The sequence below is a fragment of the Malus sylvestris genome, chromosome 15 (genome assembly GCF_916048215.2).
Source record: "Malus sylvestris chromosome 15, drMalSylv7.2, whole genome shotgun sequence".
Classification (NCBI taxonomy): Eukaryota; Viridiplantae; Streptophyta; class Magnoliopsida; order Rosales; family Rosaceae; genus Malus; species Malus sylvestris.
This window is the reverse complement of record NC_062274.1, coordinates 22,123,318-22,145,203: the sequence shown is the minus strand read 5'-3', so window position 1 is coordinate 22,145,203 and position 21,886 is coordinate 22,123,318. Positions and strand designations below refer to the sequence as shown.

Sequence of the window (21,886 nt, the reverse complement as noted above, 5' to 3'; positions counted from 1 at the left end):
ATGAGAAGTGTAAGATAAAAATTTTGGAATGCTGATAACAATTCTCATTAAATAAATTAATATCAAACTTACAACTTACGAAATTTGATTTTAAAATTATCAATTACAAATAAAAAATATCACTAAATTCGTGACAAATTGTGATAAATGCGAGGAACAAAGAAGCACGAGACAAAATTTTAGTGAAACTTTTTAACTCCTTTTTAACTGTTTAGCTTTCGCTAATCACACGCTGACGCCACAATACGCAAAACCCACTGTCCACTTTATTCCCATTTCGTTGCTGCGCTTGACATTTCGCCTCCACTCTGACGCCGAGAAGAAACAAACACCCGATAACAGCAGAGACCCTCCCACTCCAATCCCCTGAGGTAAGCTCGTAACCAAACACCCCCCTCAGAGCTACCACTGCTTCCGGCGACATGTGGCGCTGCGTTTCTCGTGGGCTTGGCGTTTCTTCCTCCAAGAGATCCGCCTCCGGTGACTCTCTTAGATCTCACTTCCCCAGGCTCTTCTCCTCCGAATCCGTACGATCACTATCTCAATCTTAGGGTTTTTCTAATCTTGTTCTTCTTAGCTTCATCGGAATTGATCCGAAACTGTTTGTTTGTTTGTAAAGTTTTGGTTTTTCGGATTTTTTTATAAATTTTGTTGGATTTTAATGGGATTCCAGCTGATTGTTTTGGTATTTGTCATTGTATATATGCATGTACTTGATTTTTTGCGTTCCTTGTCTGTTTGGTTGCCGAGAAATAGCTGGAAAATAAGGGAATCTAAGCTTAAATGTGTCTGATTCTCCATTTTTTTTCTCTCGAAATTGAAACGGCCTCAAACGACCTCATTGCTGATAATTGGATTAGCTTCCTTTGAAAGATAAAGTTGGATTCAAAGATACTGTTTTTGGCTTTTAAAAATGCAAGCACTGTATTTGTTCAGTTGATTATTATTTAATCTGCGCAAGTTTAATTTTATTACTTTGTGATCGATTGTATTTGATGATAACATTGTGCCTTTTGAGGTTGGCAGGCTACAGGACGTTCTCCGTACACTGTGGTGGATCATACTTATGATGCTGTGGTTGTCGGGGCTGGTGGTGCAGGGCTGAGAGCAGCCATCGGACTTTCAGAGCATGGATTTAACACCGCTTGCATTACTAAGCTTTTTCCAACTCGTTCACACACCGTTGCAGCCCAGGTAAGAGATATTGCAACTTAATCCTACTATTGCATATAGCTCCCTTGAAATTATGTGTCTCTGTAAAGTTCGTTTCTTTCGGTTGGATATCCTTGTTTATGCCCTGAGTTGTGTGTAGGGTGGTATAAATGCTGCATTAGGAAATATGACTGAGGATGACTGGAGATGGCACATGTATGACACAGTCAAAGGAAGCGATTGGCTGGGTATGTTACCTGTTAAGCTTGACCCGATTATGATTTTCATTTGATGTTTGACTGGGGGCATTACACGTAAACACTTGGTTGTATAGATTATAAAGGGTTGTTCTATTTAGCTGTGTAAGGATTTCCTAGGCACCCATATTCTTGCAGAGTTACACCACCAACGTACACTTGCAGACATATCAACATAGGCTATGTGGTTTTATGACTTTTTGGTTGTATTTTAACATGTAAGGGTTTCGTGTTTCTATAGGTGATCAAGATGCCATCCAATATATGTGTAGAGAGGCTCCGAAAGCTGTGATTGAACTTGAGAATTATGGATTGCCATTTTCTCGAACTGAAGATGGAAGAATATATCAACGTGCATTTGGTGGTCAAAGTCTTGACTTTGGAAAAGGTAAGACAATGCATCCGTGCAGTTTTGAAGTTGGTATGTTTATCTTATGGTTTCTATTGTCTGACATTGGCTTCCTTTACCTTTATCTTGCTACCCTACAGGTGGACAGGCATACCGCTGTGCTTGTGCCGCTGACAGAACTGGGCATGCTCTATTGCATACTCTCTATGGACAAGCTATGAAACATAATACACAATTTTTTGTTGAATACTTTGCTTTGGATCTTTTAATGGACAGTGAGGGTAAGTTGATGCATAATAGACGCACCTTATTTAATGCAAAAACAAATAAAATCAGTGCAAGTTGCGATCCATTTGTTTTGGTTATTGAACAATAGGAAGACAAACGTTTCAACAAACCAGAAGAATATCAGAAGTAATTAGTTATATTCAGACTTGCCTTTCATGAGAAGAAAGTTGTAATACACTACATATTAGATGAATTTGATTTGATAACATGCTCTTGTACATTAAATTCATAAACTTTAAGTGTCTTTTAGTGAAATGGTACTTCCACTTAAATGTATAAATCTTAATCCTCACCATTTTGCAGGTTTGGTCTTATATGCTGATGCTTTGGTATATTACCAGGGTATTCTATATTGTGTAAAATGTTCAGCTGTGTCCACTGTATTGATAGAATTGCAAATGGAACATGACAAAAAGAATTGTGTTTGTATATCCAGTGTGCATGTTGTTAAGGTAATTGATTATTGAAATATTAAATATTCAGGGACCTGCCAAGGAGTCATTGCATTAAATATGGAGGATGGGACTTTACATCGGTTCCAAGCATCATCAACAATTTTGGCCACAGGGGTACATTTTCTGTTTTTTGTTCCTATTGGAGAAATATCATTGACGTTCACCTTATTTCATTTAAGCAATCATGTCCAAATCTATCTTTTGTGTTTCTCTCAGGGTTATGGTAGAGCTTATTTTTCTGCAACCTCAGCCCATACCTGCACTGGAGATGGTAATGCCATGGTTGCACGTGCTGGGCTCCCGCTTCAGGTTTGTGTTTAGGTCCTTGCCATTCTTTAATCTATAAGTACGTGTTTACTGTCGTTATTTATATATTTTATTGTTGTATTCCTTCTGCAGGATTTGGAGTTTGTGCAGTTTCACCCTACTGGTATATATGGTGCTGGGTGCCTCATCACTGAAGGTTAGATTCTTAAGGTTTTGATAAATTTGTTAGGTTAACCTAAATTTTGGTTAGTGATCTACTATGTAATCTTACCTTGTTATTTGTTATTATCTTGTTGCTTTAGTCACGGTTCAATTTGAAGTTGGAAAATTGTATATTATGATTTTTTTTTTTTTTTTGTAGGATCACGAGGGGAGGGTGGTATCCTAAGAAATAGTGAAGGTGAGCGATTTATGGAACGATATGCCCCTACAGCGAAAGATCTTGCTTCTAGGGATGTTGTGTCGAGATCTATGACTATGGAAATCCGGGAGGGTCGTGGTGTAGGTAATGATACATTCAGAAATGATATTGACCTTTATCCATACTGACACTGCTGTGTATCTTTGAGAAAGACCCCTGCTATCCATTTTCTATGCTTTTGGTGCGTGTTTTAGTAACTGTTACAGCTGCTTTCATCAGGACCTTTGAAGGACCACATCTATCTCCACTTGAATCATTTGCCCCCAGATGTACTGAAGGAGAGGCTTCCTGGTATCTCTGAAACCGCTGCCATTTTCGCTGGTGTGGATGTTACAAAGGAGCCTATTCCTGTCTTACCTACTGTGCACTATAATATGGGTGGAATTCCAACAAATTACCACGGAGAGGTATGAGTTGATATAATTTATGTCAAATTATTTAGTCAATGGTCTGCAATGTAGGGTGAAAGTTTGCTTTTGCTGACCAACATGCTCTCTTATTTTTCAGGTACTTACCATCAAAGGAGATGATCCAGATTCAATAATACCTGGGTTAATGGCAGCGGGGGAGGCAGCCTGTGCATCTGTTCACGGTGCCAATCGGCTTGGTGCAAATTCACTCCTTGACATTGTTGTTTTTGGTCGAGCTTGTGCAAATAGAGTTGCAGAGATCCATAAACCGGGTAAGCTTATTTTTGTGCTAATGAAGATAAATCAATAATAATATACAGATGAAAAACTTAAACTTCTCTAATTGGTTTGTGTAGGGGAGAAACAAAAGCCCCTGGCAAAGGATGCTGGAGAGAAGACCATTGCATGGTTGGACAAAATAAGGAATTCTAATGGCTCATTACCAACTTCAAAAATCCGGTTGAATATGCAACGAATAATGCAAAATAATGCTGCTGTGTTCCGCACACAGGAAACATTAGAAGAAGGTATTCCTTTGCACAGAAGTTACAGTGCCCTTACCCCATTTTCTAGCTTTCGGGATACATCAAGTTGCTTTATTGCATTCTCTTTCAACTGAAGATCTCATATTCTTCCCAAACTTTTAGGTTGGAGATCACTTACTGTTGCAACCTTTTATTTACCCCCTTTTCTGTGATCCTTTTGTAGGTGCTCAGTTGATTGACAAGGCTTGGGAGAGCTTTCATGAGGTTCAATTGAAGGATCGGAGTTTGATATGGTGAAATTTTTTTTTACGAGAATGTTGACAAATAAGTATATCATTTGTTTATTTATTTCATTAGCTTACGATTCAAAAATAATATCTTTTGACAGGAACTCTGACTTGATAGAGACTATAGAGTTGGAAAACCTTTTGATAAATGCCTGTATCACCATGCATTCTGCTGAAGCCAGGAAAGAAAGCAGAGGAGCACATGCTCGTGAAGACTTCACGGTTAGTCCTGTTTCTTTTAGTTAGAATGTCTTTTCCATACCATTATATAAATGAATTTCCTCTGGTTTTGCAGACAAGGGATGATGAGAAATGGATAAAACATACATTGGGGTAAGTCATTTTTTCCATCCTCTTAAGAATAATATTAAATTTACCAAAAAAAAAAGAATAATATGAAATTAAAGAGAAAACACAGGTAGAATGGTCAGTTAGGCAAAATTGTCGCTTCACAATTACTTGATAGATCAAACAGTTTATCTCCTCTAGGCAAAGTTCAAAAGTAACCGTGAAGGTTTCATTAGACTGTTGTCTTTATATTTTATAACTTCACACCTTTTTACCCTCTGTTTGGATGAGGGACTTCCAAAGTCGCAAGGAACTTTAGACTCAATTATTAAAAATGAACGTTCTTTGTTTAGCTGTGTATTCTAAGTTCTAACCGAGACCGTTTTGGGAAATATGTCGTTATCTATTCTTGGCATTTCATTGAATAAATTATGTTCGTTTTCTATGCAGATACTGGGAAAATGAGAAGGTCCGACTAGACTACAGACCGGTTCACATGAACACATTAGATGATGAAATCGAGACATTCCCACCTAAAGCTCGTGTCTACTGAGAGGGTCCGACTAGACTACAGACCCGGTCATCCATAGTCACGCAGAAAATCTTTTTACGAGCATGTACCGACTCCGCAAAGAATAATTCTGTCAATTGTTGTAGGTACAGCTTCTTGACTAATAATTTATTGCATTCATCTGTTTTAAAAACTGATGCGATCCAAAGTATCAATAATTTCAATCGCGGATTTGAATGTGTATTTCTTGCAGCAATGGGGAATAAATCTCAGAATATATTCATGGATGTGATACTGTTTTTGGTTGAGGGCCTCTCTAGGCGATTTGTTGGACTTTTGATTTGCTGCTGGTGAATTTGTTTAACGTATCGGCCTCGTTTGATATCCATGATTAGACTTGAATGGATAACGCCGTATTCGAGATATATTGATGGTCGGGTTCTGATTTTTCATTGGGGGATTAGACATGAAGAAAAATTACTCGTTATAATCCAATCATTTTGTGGGATTGAATGAATAAGTTTTTATAATGAGTAATCTGTTTACTACCTTCAACTTGGACACGCTGACTAGACACACGATTGTTTCAACCTTAGATCGACTAAAATCGCTTTCAGGTGACTCGAGTGCTTACAACACAAAACAACTAGAAGTGGTTATGGATTGTAAAAACACTTTATTCAGCATTTTAACGTGCTTCTTGTAAAAGCACTTATGAGCTGAAATTCTTTCTACGTAAGCATTCACAAACGGACCAATGAACAATAAGCATGTAAGACAAGGGTTCCTTTTTTGGGAGTCAAATTTGCAATGAATTGAATTGGTGTGTTGATCCAAATATACAGCTTCATTGGCATTTCTAATGTGCATGGTAATATAATAATATGGGAGGGAGGGAGGGAGGGAGTTCAGTAACAAGTAGGCGACACTAGTGGCTTTTTAGTTGGACTAATGGACTGATGAGAGAGACTTTGGTACAATATGACTACATGACCCCTTTTTTTATACATATATTAGTGGGAGACACTGTGCCCCTCAACCAAATCAAATAACTACTCATTCATTTATTGTATATAACGATATTTTATTTTACGAGAGCGGATATTTGCTCATACTATTGTATGAGTCAAATAATATGTCAGTTATAACTTAATATTTAAATGGACACAAATAATATATATCTTTTTATTTGAGTAACACCGTAAGTTGAATATAAAATTTCGTATTTATGAATGAAGAATAATATTATGGAATCGTAGTACTGGTTTACGTCTTCTCATAATTTTGTTTCTAATTGTATAATTTGTAATAAAAAACCAGGTACTCATTAGTCATCATGACCACAGTCACTAATTTGAATAACGGCTTCAATTATGTAACCCACTTGGTGTTTGGACGGCGTTTTATTGTCCAATGATTGTGACGTTTGGTGCCTAATTTAATGTAACCTTCTGTTTGGATATGATTTGTTTAGGCAAGTCGTGTATACAGTTTATCATGTTGTAAGACTAAGCAAGTGTCATTGTTTTAAAGAAAAATTAATGAAAATGATTTGAAAACTTTGAGTTTTAAAGAAAATGATAAAATAAAAGGTAAAGTAAATAGTATCATGATTGACTTTTTAGTGTAAAAATATTGTTTTCATTAAAGTGAACAGTACCGCGAATTTTTCGTCAAAGTTCCCTTATTTTAAAGAACGTGATAAAAAAAAGTCTTGTATTATTTTAGGGTCTATATAAACATAATTCTAAGTAACTTTCATATGATAGGATGAGAATTTATAACTTGTCATGAGTCAAGACAAATGGAATAGAAACGCAGAGAAAAATACAACTTCGAAATTAGTCAATTTTCTACATTGTAAGCCTTATTTTACGCATTGGATCGAAAGTTATGAAATTCATTATTTATTGCGCACAATCAAAGACGGAGCCACCATATACTCACTGGGTTAGATGCCCCCACTCACATTGGTCTAAAAAGGAAAAATAGTACATGTAATATCAACTTTCACACATTCACCTTCTCTCGTATGTGAATTTTTAGCCATTGAATTGAATAAAAAAAAATCAATGAACAAAATAAACATAAGTGTGCGTAAAAGGATAAACGATATGTGTGGATTTCATTTCATTTCTCTTAATAAATTTTTGGTTTAATGCCTCATTGAAAAAAATCTCTAACTCCATCCCTGAGCACAATGCAAACTTTTCACTTTTAATAATTTGTGTGAAACTTATTCTTCTTATGCATACACGAATTTGATCGATTGTGCACTCTTGGGTATTGGGATTTTGGTGGACCACAAAAAGATTTGAAATGTTTATATCCTAAATTTGCAAAAAGAGAAGTTAATTGTTTAAATTAAAAGAGGTTTATAGGCCGCTTGAATTATTAGACAAAGTAATCAAGTAGTAGATGACCACTTCAACCTGCATTAAATAATTCAATCTTACCAACCCCATTCACCACTACTCCCCTAAACTAAGACCAAATATAATATTATGACCAAACACTTACAAGTCATCGATCGCCTCCCGAGTTTTTATTTGTGATTCAGTGTAACGTCTAGTCTTTTAATATATAAAGAATACAAAATATCATGCAACAGACATGTTTATGAAATATAAACTACCTGTTCCGCATTGCAAACCTCGTCAAGTTAAATTCTACTTATATTGAATAGTTCCACTACAAAGTCTCCCGTAATATATTATATATCTATATATACTATATGTAGGGACGGATCGAAATAGGAATTAAGGTGGTCTAGGATCATCCGAGTTCGGAAAATATACATGTGAATGTCTTTTGAAGACCTTCTGAATATTTGGTACGTGTCCTTTGTGTGTCAGTTAAATGTTTGATTTAATGCATGCTAAGCATATCTCGATATGTTGCGTTGACAACCTTCGACAACTTCTCTCTATATCACTCATTAAATTGATTCGGCATATGACAATATCTATTGACATATGTGCATAACAAAGCCCACAAAGTGAATAAATTGATTTTTTTTTTTTTGCACGCTTTGAACTATGTTCCTATTTAAAAAAAATATATATGTATTTAACACTGGAACCTTCTAAGGTTTAAATCCTAAATTCGCCATGGTAAAATATTCAAGTGATTAAAAAGTAGAAATACGTGTTTAGTGGCTATTGCTTTCACTTTCAACTGAACTTCAAAACATTCAACTATCTCGGGCTGGCAAGAGTCTCCCAGCTGCTACCAAACAATACCTATATATTTTTTATGCTTTCAAGTACTAATTCAGTGCTGGATCTTAATCAGATTGTTGACCAAGCTAAATATATAAATTGCTTATGGTTTAATTTTCTAATTAATAAAGTTGATTAACCCTAATTAGTATTGATTTAATTACCACCTTTTATGTCCTAAGCTACTGACATTTTCTGAAGTTGCGTCAGTCAGATTCAACTGTACAATTAACTCCTATTCAACTGATCAAATTGCCAATTTAGAAATATTTAGGCAATATTAATTTGCTTTTGATGATTTGTAGTCTTTTTTCTAACACATTTTAATTCCATGAAGTAAATGCTTTAATCATGATTATTTGCTAAATCAGTCGGTAATCAAATCAATCTACCACTAAAGAATCACTGTTTCTTCAAATTGGAAAAAGGGAGTAGGCATGCGTTCACGATACAATATCCATGAAAATATTGATTTATATGTGTCGCATGTATAGCGTTTCTTGAAAGAAAAAAAAAAAGCCTATTGTACAAGTCATGAAGTAATTTCGATAAAAACATTGATTCATATGTGTCACATGTATACCGTTTCTTGGGAAAATTTATTGTACATATCATCATTCCAACAGGATCTTCTCCATATTATTTTGGTGAAGATTTTGGAGATTCGTAAATCGTATATGTTCATCGTATATCGTACGATCAGTTTTTGTCAGGTACTATTTGTATTTAATTTTAAATAAAATATTTAAAATAATTTCGGACTGTACGATGTACAATGAACGGATATGATTCACGGATTCTCGAGATCCTCACAAAGAGGATCCAGATTCAAAAACACTGATTCGTGTGTGTCACATGTATACCATTGAACTTTCAAGAATTCTAAAAGTTGTGAAAAACACTTTTACGCATAACTTTCGTGCATACAAGAAATTTCGGGATTTTGAGTAAATTCATGAAAGTATATATGCCACGACTCTCGTTCTTTTGGTCACTTGATTATTTAATTGGAAATTTAACATTAAGAGTTGAGCTTAAAATATTTTAAAAATATATATCTACTTACTCTACACCATAATATCTAGGGGAAAAGAAGTGACAATGCAATTCTTTATCACCTGGTGATGAATAGAATATTTACGTATACTATGTCAATCAAACTTTATGTTTTTGTTCAATTCGCTCACCCTTAATTAGTAATTTAAGAACTTGGGTTAACTTAAATTAAAGGTGTGAAAAGAAGGAGAAAAGAAAAGTGGCAAAGGTGCATATATAAGTTGTGGGGTCTATATTTCAAGTTAACAAAGAAAAGCAATCAATGGATTGCTTTGATTTATTGTCTAATCACCCATTTAGTGACGGCGGACTAATCTTGTCTACTTTGCTTTTATAATATTAACTGCTAATCTTTAATTTAGAGGGGGAAAAGGCTTCTTTTACATGCTTTCCCAGCTGAAACACCTCAAATCCACCTCCTAATTACATGCGATCATCATCACTAAAATCAACTTATTTTGTTGACCTCAACTTTTTAACCACCCCTACTTTGGCTTCATCCTCGTTAGGGTTGTGATCGTTACGTTGTTGTCAGAGGCGCAAGTATAAATTTTTATTAGGTGTTATTCTGTGGGAGGTTTTTTTTTTTCCATCTATTATGCATGAGTGACTTATTGATATTGTCTTAGAATTATGAAGTAGAATGGACTAATTTCTTCAAATTGGCGTGAACATCTGGAAATGACATCCATTTGGTTCTAGGTTTTATAAATTGGAAATGACATCCATGTGTGATTAAAAATCACTCATGCGTGATTGACTTACCGCAACAATACTCACCAAATCAGCATTGCGATAGTGGAAAACCGAAACCCAACTACATATCTCCTGTACATGCCAAAAATAGTAAACACTTGATGTGTTTTTCCAACAAAAATACATTTCAAAATAATGAACCCCTTGACTTGCACCATGATCATATGTCTCAAGATTCTCCAATGGAATTGGTTGCGGTGGTTTGTTCAATTGCATATTTTATGAAACGTATCACAACAAAACATCTCAGTGTGGTAGAGACCACCACCACCACCACTACCGCCACCGGTCCACCACCACCGTGGCTTTGCTTTCTCTGAGCCAGTCGTCTAGATTTTTGTTTGTTTGCCCGTTGCTCTTTGTTCCCCGTCAAACTTTCCTGCACCGTTGCTTTTTCTCAGTTGTTGCATCTTGGTTGGTTTAAAATTGTCCAGGTGGGGCCCCGATGGTACCACTTTTGTTCATCAGTTCTTGACACATGGGGCCCATTTGTTTACTGTGGGCCATGACCGCCCAAAAAGAACGGACCCCAATCTTGCGAGTCTCCTCCCCACTTTTCCCATTGAATTAGCCCACTCCAAATTTTCACCTTTCCATTTTCTTTGTTACTTTTTCACCTTATCTCTAACCTTTTATCCAAAATCACCCCCCCTTGGGCCTTGACTCACTTTTTATCTCTTGACCCAGGTGAAATTACTTCACTAGGACCTCAGTCACTAATTTTATTTACATTTTTACTAATTTTTAAAATACGGCCTAAGTTGAAATAGAGTTAAATTTCATATGGGGGCATTGAGGTAGAAATTTTGTTGAATGAGTGCAACACTCTTCCAAACCTATGAATTCTTAAAACCAACTTAAATCAAAAGGAATTATTAAAGAAATTATATTTTGATAAATATAATTCATGAGAACAAACCAAACACGTTATAAAGAGAGGCACACTGCCATATCTAACTAAAATAACCGCGACGTGCTACTATATATAAATTATTTGATGACTTAGCATTAATTACTATTTCTCAAATGCAAAGTTTTTATTTTGCACGTTGTCTAATATCCCAGTGTATAGAGTGTCGGGATTCTACTCATACATCCTGAGTTTAGAACTCTCGTCTCCTAAATTAATGTTAGGCTTGTTTTTAGCTAAGCCCCCTGGAAGTCGATTTTAATTTCACCTTACTCCCTGTAACTCAAAAGTTGCCGCTTACTCCTGAAACTCAAAGTTCGCTCGCTCCACTTTGCCCCTTGTAACTCGATTTTAATCTCATTTTGCCCCCTGAAACTTTAAATTCATCCCTATAAAACTCAAAATTCGCTCCACATTGCTTTAGATCTGTTAATTAGTTGTGAAGGTTAGATTTGGGTGCTCCAGGCTAATCATTTTTTTTATCCCTTCAATTCCTTTTAAATTCAATATTCTATAATTGTAGAATGTCGCATAGTGGAGATTTATAATCAAATTTATTGCACATGTTGTCACATCTTGGCCCAAGCTCCCACCACATCCCAGGCTCGACTCTATCGTAGCGTGATATTGTCCGCTTTGGGCCCCGACCACGCCCTCACGGTTTTGTTTCTGGGAACTCACACGAGAACTTCCTAGTGGGTCACCCATGCTGGGAATGCTCTAGCACGAACTCACTTAACTTCAAAGTTCCGATGGAACCCGAAACCAGTAAGCTCCCAAAAGGCCTCGTGCTAGGTAGAGATGGGAATATACATATAAGGCTTAGAGGATCCACCCCCTGGGCGATGTGGGATGTTATACATATGACATAGTCTTATTTGGTGTTGGGTCTCAAATATGTTTCAAAAGACGACCTATAAGTTTCAGGAAAATAGATAGTCCACAAGTCAAAGTGGAACGAATTTTGAGTTTCAGGAAGTAAAGTGAGATTAAAATAAAGTTTTAGGGGGCGTAACTAAAAATAAGCCTTAGTGTAATAGTTTCGAACAATCGGTTTTGATAATAATAATAATTTAACAAAAATTTGACTAGAACTACTTGAACTTCCCCTAATTAAAATTTGATTAGTACATTGCCCTAAAAAACAATTTAAAGAAAAGGTTATCTAGCCCAAAAAAAATTGATAAATTTTTATTAAGTTGCCATATATCCATAGCCATCAAAGAAAAAGAATTGTTATTCACATTCCAAAAATTTAATTGTACATTTTAAACTTTCTATATTCAGAAAATAAAATTGTCATTCTTTAAATATTGTGGCCTTTTTTATTGGTGGGGTGCGGCAAAGAAAGAAAGAGAGAGATGGAGAATGGCTTGAGGAATTTTGTGTTATTCCTCATGCATTGTGCCTTTTTTTATATTAATAAGGGAGAGAAACTTACTCCCCAAGGAATACAATCACAATCAGGAAACTATCTAAAAGATATTGTAGAATCCCAAACATAATCAGTCTACTGGGATTTACAAAATCACATTCCTAATTAATTTAATATTGCAACACTCCCCTTTGAGTGTGTAAATACTAAAGTAAATGGTGCATCTATTTGTCGTATGATGATGTATAAATAGTTGATGAAATCATCTTGTCTAGTTGGCACAATGAATGAATGTGAGTCTCAAAATGTACGGAAGAATGCATATGTAGTAAAACTCATAAACAACGCAATGGTAAAACTCGTACTCTAAGAAGAAAAGTGAAAAGTTGCATTAAGTCAAAACTAAACGCCTTTAGGACGCAAGTAGAACACAGACAAGGTATGACCAGGCCATGATGGGTGTCTCGTTAAACCTCATTAGGTAGCAAAAGTGCAGTGTGAAAAATACATTTACTCGTAGGGAAAAATAATACATTAAGGTCAAGTGAGTATATTTCTGGATACTTCCCCTGAGTTTAACAAACCTTTCAAATGAGAACTACAAGCATTGGAAATGAGATAGTTATGCATACCAATTCCTTAGACAAGCTTATAGAAGGTTAACTTTAGCAATGACTTCGTGAAAAGGTCGACAAGGTTGTCATGGGATCGGATTTGTTTGACTTCAATTTTTTTATGCTTTGCTAATATGTTAAGATTGCAATATGCTTGGTGTTGACTTTGTTGATGTATCATGTTTTGTTCTAGTTGATACATCCGACATTTTCTTCATGAATCATTGTTGGACGATGGATGAAAAACCATAGGTACTTCGAATATGCTCAACAAAAGCTCTCAACCATGTCTCTTATGTATGGTTTAGTGAGGTGTAATGAGGTGTAGTGAGGTGTGGTGAGTCTTGGAACGATTCGAAGATTCCTCAACTAATGTCTAATCATGGACCTCCAAAAATTGCGGTATTCCCTCACGGTAAAGACATAACCATTTGGGAACGTGCCTTGTGCATGTTTGATAAGTCACTAGCGTCATCATAACAAACAAAAGAAGCATCATTCCGGGGATCAGGGGGTTGAATCCTCTTGGGATGCATAGAGATAAGCCCAAATCCATAGTACATTTGGGCTAGCAAAAAAATTTCTTTTAATGTCAATTCAGTGGTTACGTGTAGGTGCATTATTGTATATGTACAAATATATTAATAGTTAAAGAGATGTCATGTCTAATGCAACGAGGTAAGTACAACAAAGCGCAAAGTTAAACTTAGATATGGAACTTCAGGTTCCACAACCTCTTCAAGGCTTTCCATTTGAATCTAACGTATAAAAGATCATTGGTGTACTAAGAACAACACCTTCTGAATGTACTTCGACTGGTGAACCAAAATACCACCAGAACATTGCTTGAACCTTAGGTCAAGCCACAAAGCGTGCATTGCACTGCACTATTTCATTCATCTCATTATGCTTCCTTTCCCATTTGTAACACGACAACGTTATCTTAGGTAGTGTAGGGACAACAGGTCCAAACACACTTTGATATGGAATATAATTCGACTTGGATTGTAATTTCAATCGGCCAATCAGTTATACTTGTCACTAATCAACAAAACATGTTTAATATCATCACTTTTCATTTATGTCGGTAGCTACCATATAATTGAACATCATCGATTATAATCTTATTCTAATTCCAAATGTCAACCAAACTAGTATACTGAACCAACAACTTCACGTTTCAGTAGAAATCTGGACTAATTTCATGAGATGGAAATTATTGAAACAGTGATCGAGTATGGATTTGTTTTATGTCATATTCTTCCTCTTATAAGGAAGTGAATCATATGAACCGAGTGGTATGTCGTACTTCAGGCTACAGACATATTGATTGGCTATCTGCCGATGTACATGGTCGTCCAACATAAGCGATCAATTGTCCTTCAAGATGACACACCTTGCGAGGTTGTTAACTGAATGTTCGTTAGGTAAGTGTATCCTAGTGGGAGATCAACAGCTTGACAACTCGATTTAGCATAATTATAATAGCAGTAATACATTATAATTGCAAATAATAATTTTAGTAAATTATATTTCAGTAATAAAAAATTATAGTTGCTCAATGGTGAATATCTCATGCAATCAGGCTGAAAAAATATCGATAACTTAGATCGTATTTTAGATGAATCTGGATTGCAATGATGAATCTAGTGAACGAGTTTGTAGCAAAAACCTTCAATTCCTTAGCACAACGTTAAGAGCATGATGATAACGTATTGTGGCCTATTTTAGTGAAGGGGTGCGACAAATAGAGTAAGGGATTGATAGAGAATGACTTGAGAAATTTTGTATGTTATTTCTCATGTCTTGTGATATTATTTATAGTAATAAGAGAGAGATAAACTTAATCCCCAAGAAATATAATCACGTCAGGAAACTATATAAAAATATTGTAGAATCTTATACATGAGATTTACACAATTACATTCTTAACTGATTGCAGGAAACTATCTAAAAAATGTTGTAGAATTTTATACATAAGATTTACACAATTACATTCTTAGCTAATTTAAAAATGTGACACAATTAAATTTTTTTTTAAAGTCAATAATACATTCAAGAAAAAGCTAATTAAAATTCCACTTTTTTATTCTATCAAAATGGAAGCATTTGGTACGCCATTTATTTATTTATTTTGAGAAACTGGATAAATTCATAACCAGGGCCGGAGCCAAAACACAAGGAAGCCTACCAGGAGGCAACAACCAGAGGAGATAAACAGAAAGCAGTGAAAAGGGGAGAAAAGACTAAAGACACAGCACCAAGTGCCAAGCGTCACCCTCTTCACTACCAAATTACAATTATGGAGGACAAGGGAGGCCATCCTTGTTCAAAATATGTACCAACGACGATGGGGGACGGTTAATCCAAGTAGACCCGCACATCTCCGTGTTACTTCTCGACGCCAAGCGGTTCGCCGCCAGATTGGCCGATCTCGAAACTTAAGACCAGCGGCACGTCTGAAAGATATCCTTAAGCCTTAAGATTTTAGTCAACGTAGGATAAGCCTTCCAGCAGCCAGAGGACAAATCCAAAGCCAAAGCAGAAATGTTCTCTTTAGAATCTGATTCAACAATAATTCGATGCAAGCCCATAGACTTAGCAAACTCACACCCATACCAAATGGCAAGTGCCTCTGCCACGACAACACAAGGAGCAGAAATCCTGAGCTTCTTAAAAAGGATATCAAATAGGCAATAGGTAATGAATAAGATGGTGACAAGTAAATTTAATCTAATCTAATGAACTATTAAACTGTAATCTAAAACTCACCAGTCAGTGGTCACAGCACCGTTCAAATTTTAACTTTTGACCCACGTGTCAGTGGCACACTACAGACGACAGTAATTGCATTCACTTGTATGTCGTACGATGCGCCAACCGTATACACATATCGGGCAACAAGAAATGAAGTCGACAGGTTTCACAGAATGTTTCTGTTTGTGTGCAAGTGAAGTCAGTCAAACGAGCGGTCAGGATTTGCTTACCTTTTCCCAAAATGATCACTCCTGGTGACGTCATTCCCAGACGGTGACACAGTCGCGCCGTTTCAAAATTGAGTGGCCCGTGGGGGCTATGTTTTCAAGCGAAGAATTTTTAGTACGATGAAAATACGATACGGTGCAATATTCTTATAATACAATTGGTTGAAATTTATTTTTACTAATTATTTTATGTCACGTAGCGTAACGGCACATATTGAAATATTTCTCAAACACATCGGGAGTAATAAAATAAATTTAACACGTGGACGTTCTAAGACGCCGTTATCATATTTGAGTAACTGGGTCCCACGCCCATATGGCCGCCACGTCAGGTAGGGGAAAATGAGAAGGAGAGCAGGAAAGAGAGTGTCTAGGTTTCTAACTTTTTAGTAGGGTTTTCCCTCGTGAGTTTTTATTTTTTTTACTTCTTTATCTTTGGTAAGTCCCACACTGTTTCCATTTGGAAGGGATGTTAATCACAACTTTAAGAAAAATTTACGCCAAAAAAATAGAGAAAAAGTCATCTCCGCATTTCTTTTATCAAGGTTACCAGATTAAGTAATTCGAATTTTTGAAATTTCATTCAATAATAAAAAATTATTATAGTTTTTAAAGAATCAACACACGTGAACCGTTGGATGAAGTTTCCAATCCGAACCATTTCATCCGGTGTGTGTTGACTTGAAAAAATAGACTCAAAGTAAAATTACATCAGGAGGGCAATATCTTAACAAAGAAGAGGGTTAAGAGTTCAGATACGGTTTCAAGGAGCTTGTTTATGCTCATGTTATTTCCTCATTCACTGATTCTCGACTCGTAAAGTTTCCAAACTAATTCAGCAACCTCTATGACATTCTCCTTGATGGTCGCGGCTTGAGTTGTAGGGTGGAGTTGACGGCTTTGCGTTAGGTTTGGAGGTGATGGCTTGATGGGAGTGGGAGTAGTGGTAATCATTAGTTGGTGGAGGCTAATGCTTCCATCACCTTCTATTGATTTTAGAGATAAAGTAAGTTTAATTAATTGAATAGATTTTTAACTGGGGCTTAACGGATGTGACATTTTCAATAGATTTGAGACTTATTTGGAATGTTTATAAAGGTTGAGACCAATTTGAAATGACACTAAAATGTTAAGTGGTTTTGGTACTTAATTCTGAATATAATTTTAGTTAGTTTCCCTAATTTGATTGGCACAATAAGAAAAAACTTTACTTATCTTTCTCAAGATATCCCTAATTACTGTTATTATTTACTAGCATTTTTACACGTATTATCACATGCGCAAGATTTTTTTTATCACATGCGCTATGTATTCCTAAATATTTTTTTATGCATAGATTAGTGTCATTTAGAATTGAGAGTAAAAAGAGTGATATGACAGAGGATATTGGAATAAATTTGAATAGAACATCAAATCATGCAGCATGAAGCCATGGTTACTTTCTTTTATTAAATTTAATTCATACGACGTTCATTATTTTGACTTATGACATCAAGAATATAGTACTAGTGACTCTCAACGAACAACGGAGGGCAATTTGGAAAAATACGACCAAAGTATCAAGACGTAGGCCAACATTTAATTAAACGGAAAACTAATGAAAATGGTTTGAAAATTTTGAGTTTTAATGATAATGATAAAATAAAGGGTAAAGTGAATAGTACTAGATTTGACTTTTTAGCTTAAAAATGTGGTTTTTCGTTAAAATTAACAGTACCGCGAACTTTTTGTTAAAACAACATTAATTAAACAGATTCAATCTAATAATCTCTAGGAGTTTGCTCCAATATATGCTTTAAGTTTAATTACATTAAATTAATTTAATGTAATTATCTTATCATTTATTAAACATTAAAATATAAAAATCACAGCTTCGAAACTTGAGATGCAATTTTTCTTTAGCACCTATAAGTAATGTGCGTTGAATATATTTGACAATTAAATTTGATCCAATGACATAATACACATAGGCACTCAAGAAAAATTACTTCATGTATGGTGTATCTTCCTATCATTTTAATTGTCTATGGTGTATTTTCACGACACTTATTACTACGGTCTATTATTATTTCTTTTTACTTATAAATGAGAGATTTTACATTTGTTTCTCAATAAAAATGAAGTTGAACTATATTATTTTAACAAACTTATTATAAAGCTTTGCCTACTTCTTCACTTCTTTACTCCGTTAGTGTAAATACTATTTATTGTTAAAAGTAAAATATTTGTGGAAAGTACAGACTTATAACTTGAAACGCTAAATTCCCTTTGGGGAAGAAGAGAAGTACTCTCTTTTGAGATTTTAGCTTCACCTCCTACCCTTCATTATATTATTATTATCAAATAATAACAAAAATAAAAACCAAGCCATTATACACACTCCACACTTTGTATTGCACTGTCCTCTCTCCTTCCTCTCTCTCTTCTCAGCAAAATTCAAGTTGTGATCCCGTTGTTTCTGGACCTCCAGTTGTGTCTGTACTCCTCTCTCTCTCTCCACTTCTCACTCTATAAAGTCTCAATCTTTCACTCTCGAACTCACTTTCCTGCTACTATTTTCTGATCCTGGGTTTCTGTTGTTGTAATGTGAGTGCAGTGATTTCCGGTTCGATTCGGCCGGAGAATGGCATATATGTGCGCGGACAGTGGAAATCTAATGGCGATTGCCCAGCAAGTCATCCAGCAGAAGCAGCAGCAGGAGCAGCAGCAGCAACAGCACCACCAGCAGCCGCCGCTCGGTGCTTTCTCCCTCACTCCATGGCCCAACAACACCCACCACACTCTCGCTCAAAGCCCCAATCTGGGCTTCGGGCTAACTGGGTCGGGGTTTTCCGACCCGTTTCAGATGCCGGGAGGTTCCGACGCCGGTGGGGAGCCTGGGTTTCCGTTTCCTAACTTGGATCACCACGCCACTGGGTTTAGGTTCTCTGATTTGGGCGGCGGTGGAGCGGCCGAGTTCGACTCGGACGAGTGGATGGATAGCATAATAGGCGGTGGGGATTCAACGGATAGTTCCAACCTGCCTTATGCATGCGACACGTGGCAGGGGAACAATGCTGATTTCGGTCTCTATGGCGCCGATCCGTTTCAACCCCACTGCCCGAGTCGACTCAGCAACACTTGCTCTCCGCCGTCCGATCTCAACCGAGTCATATTCTCCGAAACCCAGAACCAATTGGCAACGTGGACTCCACCGCCGCCACAACAACTACACCAGGTTTCGATTAAAGAATCCAAATCAGCAGACCATCCTTCACTCAAAAACGACGCTGTCGGGGTGTCGTTAGGGTCGCCCGAGATTGAGTCAGCACCGCCGCTGCTTAAAGCCCTACTCGACTGCGCCAGGCTCACCGAGTCGGACACCGACCGCGCCGTCAAATCACTGATTCGACTCAGGGAATCGATCTCAGACCACGGAGATCCAACCGAAAGAGTCGCCTTTTACTTCGCCGAAGCGCTGCACAACAGAGTGTCAGTTCTGCAATCAGAGAAGACCTTTACGACGGCGTACGACACTCCCTGCGAGGACTTCACGCTGTCATACAAGGCCTTAAACGATGCCTGTCCGTATTCCAAGTTTGCCCATTTGACGGCGAACCAAGCGATACTCGAAGCGACGGAGAGAGCTACCAAGATCCACATAGTCGACTTCGGAATTGTCCAAGGGGTCCAATGGGCGGCGCTGCTGCAGGCCCTTGCGACCCGGTCCACCGGAAAACCCGTCAGTATTCGGATCTCCGGCATACCCGCTCCTTCACTTGGGGATTCTCCAGCGGCCTCGCTATTCGCCACTGGAAATCGACTCCGAGAGTTCGCGAAGCTTCTGGAGCTGAACTTTGAGTTCGAACCGATTCTGACTTCGGTAAACGAGCTTGACGAGTCGTGCTTCCGGTTCGAACCGGAAGAGGCCTTGGCTGTGAACTTCATGCTCCAATTGTACAACCTGCTTGACGATAAACCAGCAGCGGTTCATTCTGCTCTGAAGCTGGCCAAGTCTCTGAACCCGCAGATTGTGACTTTGGGCGAGTACGAAGCGAATTTGAACCGGGTCGAATTCGCCAGCCGGTTCAAGAACGCATTGAAGTACTACACTGCGCTGTTCGAATCGTTGGAGCCGAACATGACCCGAGACTCGCCGGAGCGGCTGAAAGTGGAGAGGCTTTTACTGGGTCGACGAATTGGCGGTTTGGTCGGGCCCGAACAATCGGGAACCAAACGAGAACGGTTCGAAGACAAAGAGCAGTGGAAGTATCTGATGGAAAGCTCCGGTTTTGAGTCGGTAGCCCTCAGCCATTACTCCGTCAGCCAGGCTAAAATCCTGCTCTGGAACTACAATTACAGTTCTTTGTATTCTCTAAAGGAATCTCCACCTGGGTTTCTCTCTCTATCCTGGAGTGAAGTTCCCCTGTTCACAGTTTCTTCATGGCGTTAATGGGTTTTGCTTCGATTTCGGAATCGGGTTATCGGTTTTTCGCCAGGTCTTTTATAACTGGGCGGGAGCCTGTTAGTTTCGGTACGCCATTGACGGCAATCAGATATGAAACTCAAGACTCTGCCTTAGTGACAAACTTAGGATTAGTAATTACCATCCATCAGTGTTAATTTTGAGCTTTTTGGGTCACAAATTGCTTGTTAATTTTGTAGTTTGGTACTAGTTTTTTTCAACTTCCTCCGTTTTTTGGCTTTCTTTACAGGTCTGAGACTCAAATATGACTAATTGTAAAAAAAAAAAAAAAAAAAAGGCATTGAAAAATGGAGGGGTAAAAAGGTTCTGCCCCCTTTGTTGTCTGTAATTCTGTTTGTAAATTTGAATCTTGATATTGAGTTTAGTTTTCATTTAATTTCACCTTAATTCTTGGGCAGTGCTTCTCACTCCTGTTTTCTCGTTCTGTACTTTTTAATAAGATTGTTTTTGTTCCTTCTTTCGTTTTCGTTTGATTTATTCAATTCAATTCAAGACTAGGAGATGATAACAACACCGATACACTACTATGGTGATAACTTGCTGGATTTTACATGATACATTGGGGCCTATTATACACCGAAATACATGACCATTAGATCTTAATTGTTTGATTATTAGTTGCATATTTCATGCTTCATTCATCCAGTACATGACATATGGATAATATTTGCATTCTTCCTATGGGGCGAGCTCATTGTCCCACTTAAACGAATCTGCACCGTAAAACTTTCATAAGCGGATCCGTTCAATCTTCTAATCTTCATTTGAAGATCATTCTTAAAAAAATTCATTCAATCGAATATCGTTGAGTCATCTATTTATGTGAAATAAATCAACGATTCATCATGAATGTGTTATTTGGCACCTACAATGTTGATTTATTTGATACATTTGAATGACTAAACGATATCCGATTCAAATAATTCTATATATATATATTTGACATTCAAATGAAGATTATGAGATTGAATGGTTCCAATTATGAAATGCCTATGTAATCATAAGTTATTTCCAAGTAGGGAAATGAGTTTATCCCTTCATAGGGAATGCAAGTATTATTCATGCCATATTATCAAAACATAGTATTGCGTTCGTAGTGGTGTCCTAAACTAACACCACCCTAAATCCTGACACACATTGGATGCTATGTGTCTTAACTTTCTCACATAGAATTGCTAATTAATTTGCGATACAACCGCAGTGACCTATTCGGTGTAGGTAAGTCTCCCTCTCACAGTAGTGAGTAGGCTCAATATTTTGCCTCCTTCAAATTCTTTTAACTGGTGCCCACATTAGGGTTTTTCAAAGCAGATGCCGTAAGGCATCAGATTTTTC

The 21,886-nt window shown here is 37.0% G+C and overlaps 2 protein-coding genes across 4 annotated transcripts; both read left to right on the top strand.

Moving 5' to 3' along the window:
- The first annotated feature begins 228 nt into the window (after positions 1–228).
- On the top strand, positions 229–5,457 carry LOC126604822 (succinate dehydrogenase [ubiquinone] flavoprotein subunit, mitochondrial). 2 transcript variants are annotated; one of them, XR_007616748.1, is made up of 17 exons: positions 229–527; positions 1,027–1,194; positions 1,313–1,400; positions 1,651–1,797; positions 1,899–2,039; positions 2,530–2,615; positions 2,718–2,810; positions 2,901–2,964; positions 3,130–3,273; positions 3,409–3,596; positions 3,697–3,871; positions 3,956–4,126; positions 4,308–4,377; positions 4,473–4,593; positions 4,667–4,704; positions 5,110–5,316; positions 5,424–5,457. XR_007616748.1 is itself a non-coding variant. In XM_050272134.1 (16 exons), exons 1-16 carry the CDS (start codon positions 423–425, stop codon positions 5,210–5,212), a joined length of 1,902 nt encoding a protein of 633 aa, XP_050128091.1. In that variant the 5' UTR covers positions 229–422; the 3' UTR covers positions 5,213–5,457. The 2 variants fall into 2 exon arrangements, 1 of the variants encoding a protein (XP_050128091.1); XM_050272134.1 differs by having other exon boundaries at positions 5,110–5,457.
- Positions 5,458–18,397: 12,940 nt separating this feature from the next.
- Positions 18,398–20,938, top strand: LOC126604823 (SCARECROW-LIKE protein 7-like). Of its 2 annotated transcripts, none has more exons than XM_050272135.1 (2): positions 18,398–18,560; positions 18,683–20,938. In XM_050272135.1, the coding sequence occupies exon 2, from the start codon at positions 18,710–18,712 to the stop codon at positions 20,516–20,518; it is 1,809 nt and encodes a 602-aa protein (XP_050128092.1). In that variant the 5' UTR covers positions 18,398–18,560; positions 18,683–18,709; the 3' UTR covers positions 20,519–20,938. The 2 variants fall into 2 exon arrangements, with proteins under 2 accessions (XP_050128092.1, XP_050128093.1); XM_050272136.1 differs by having other exon boundaries at positions 18,399–18,564.
- The last annotated feature ends 948 nt before the right edge of the window (positions 20,939–21,886 follow it).

Excerpts from the sequence above, each read along its gene's own strand:
- LOC126604822 (XM_050272134.1), top strand. The coding sequence starts at position 423 with ATGTGGCGCTGCGTTTCTCGTGGGCTTGGCGTTTCTTCCTCCAAGAGA. Across the intron at positions 1,195-1,312 it reads CACACACCGTTGCAGCCCAG|GGTGGTATAAATGCTGCATT; the intron begins GTAAGAGATATT and ends AGTTGTGTGTAG. Across the intron at positions 2,040-2,529 it reads TCTTTTAATGGACAGTGAGG|GGACCTGCCAAGGAGTCATT; the intron begins GTAAGTTGATGC and ends TTAAATATTCAG.
- LOC126604823 (XM_050272135.1), top strand. The coding sequence starts at position 18,710 with ATGGCATATATGTGCGCGGACAGTGGAAATCTAATGGCGATTGCCCAG.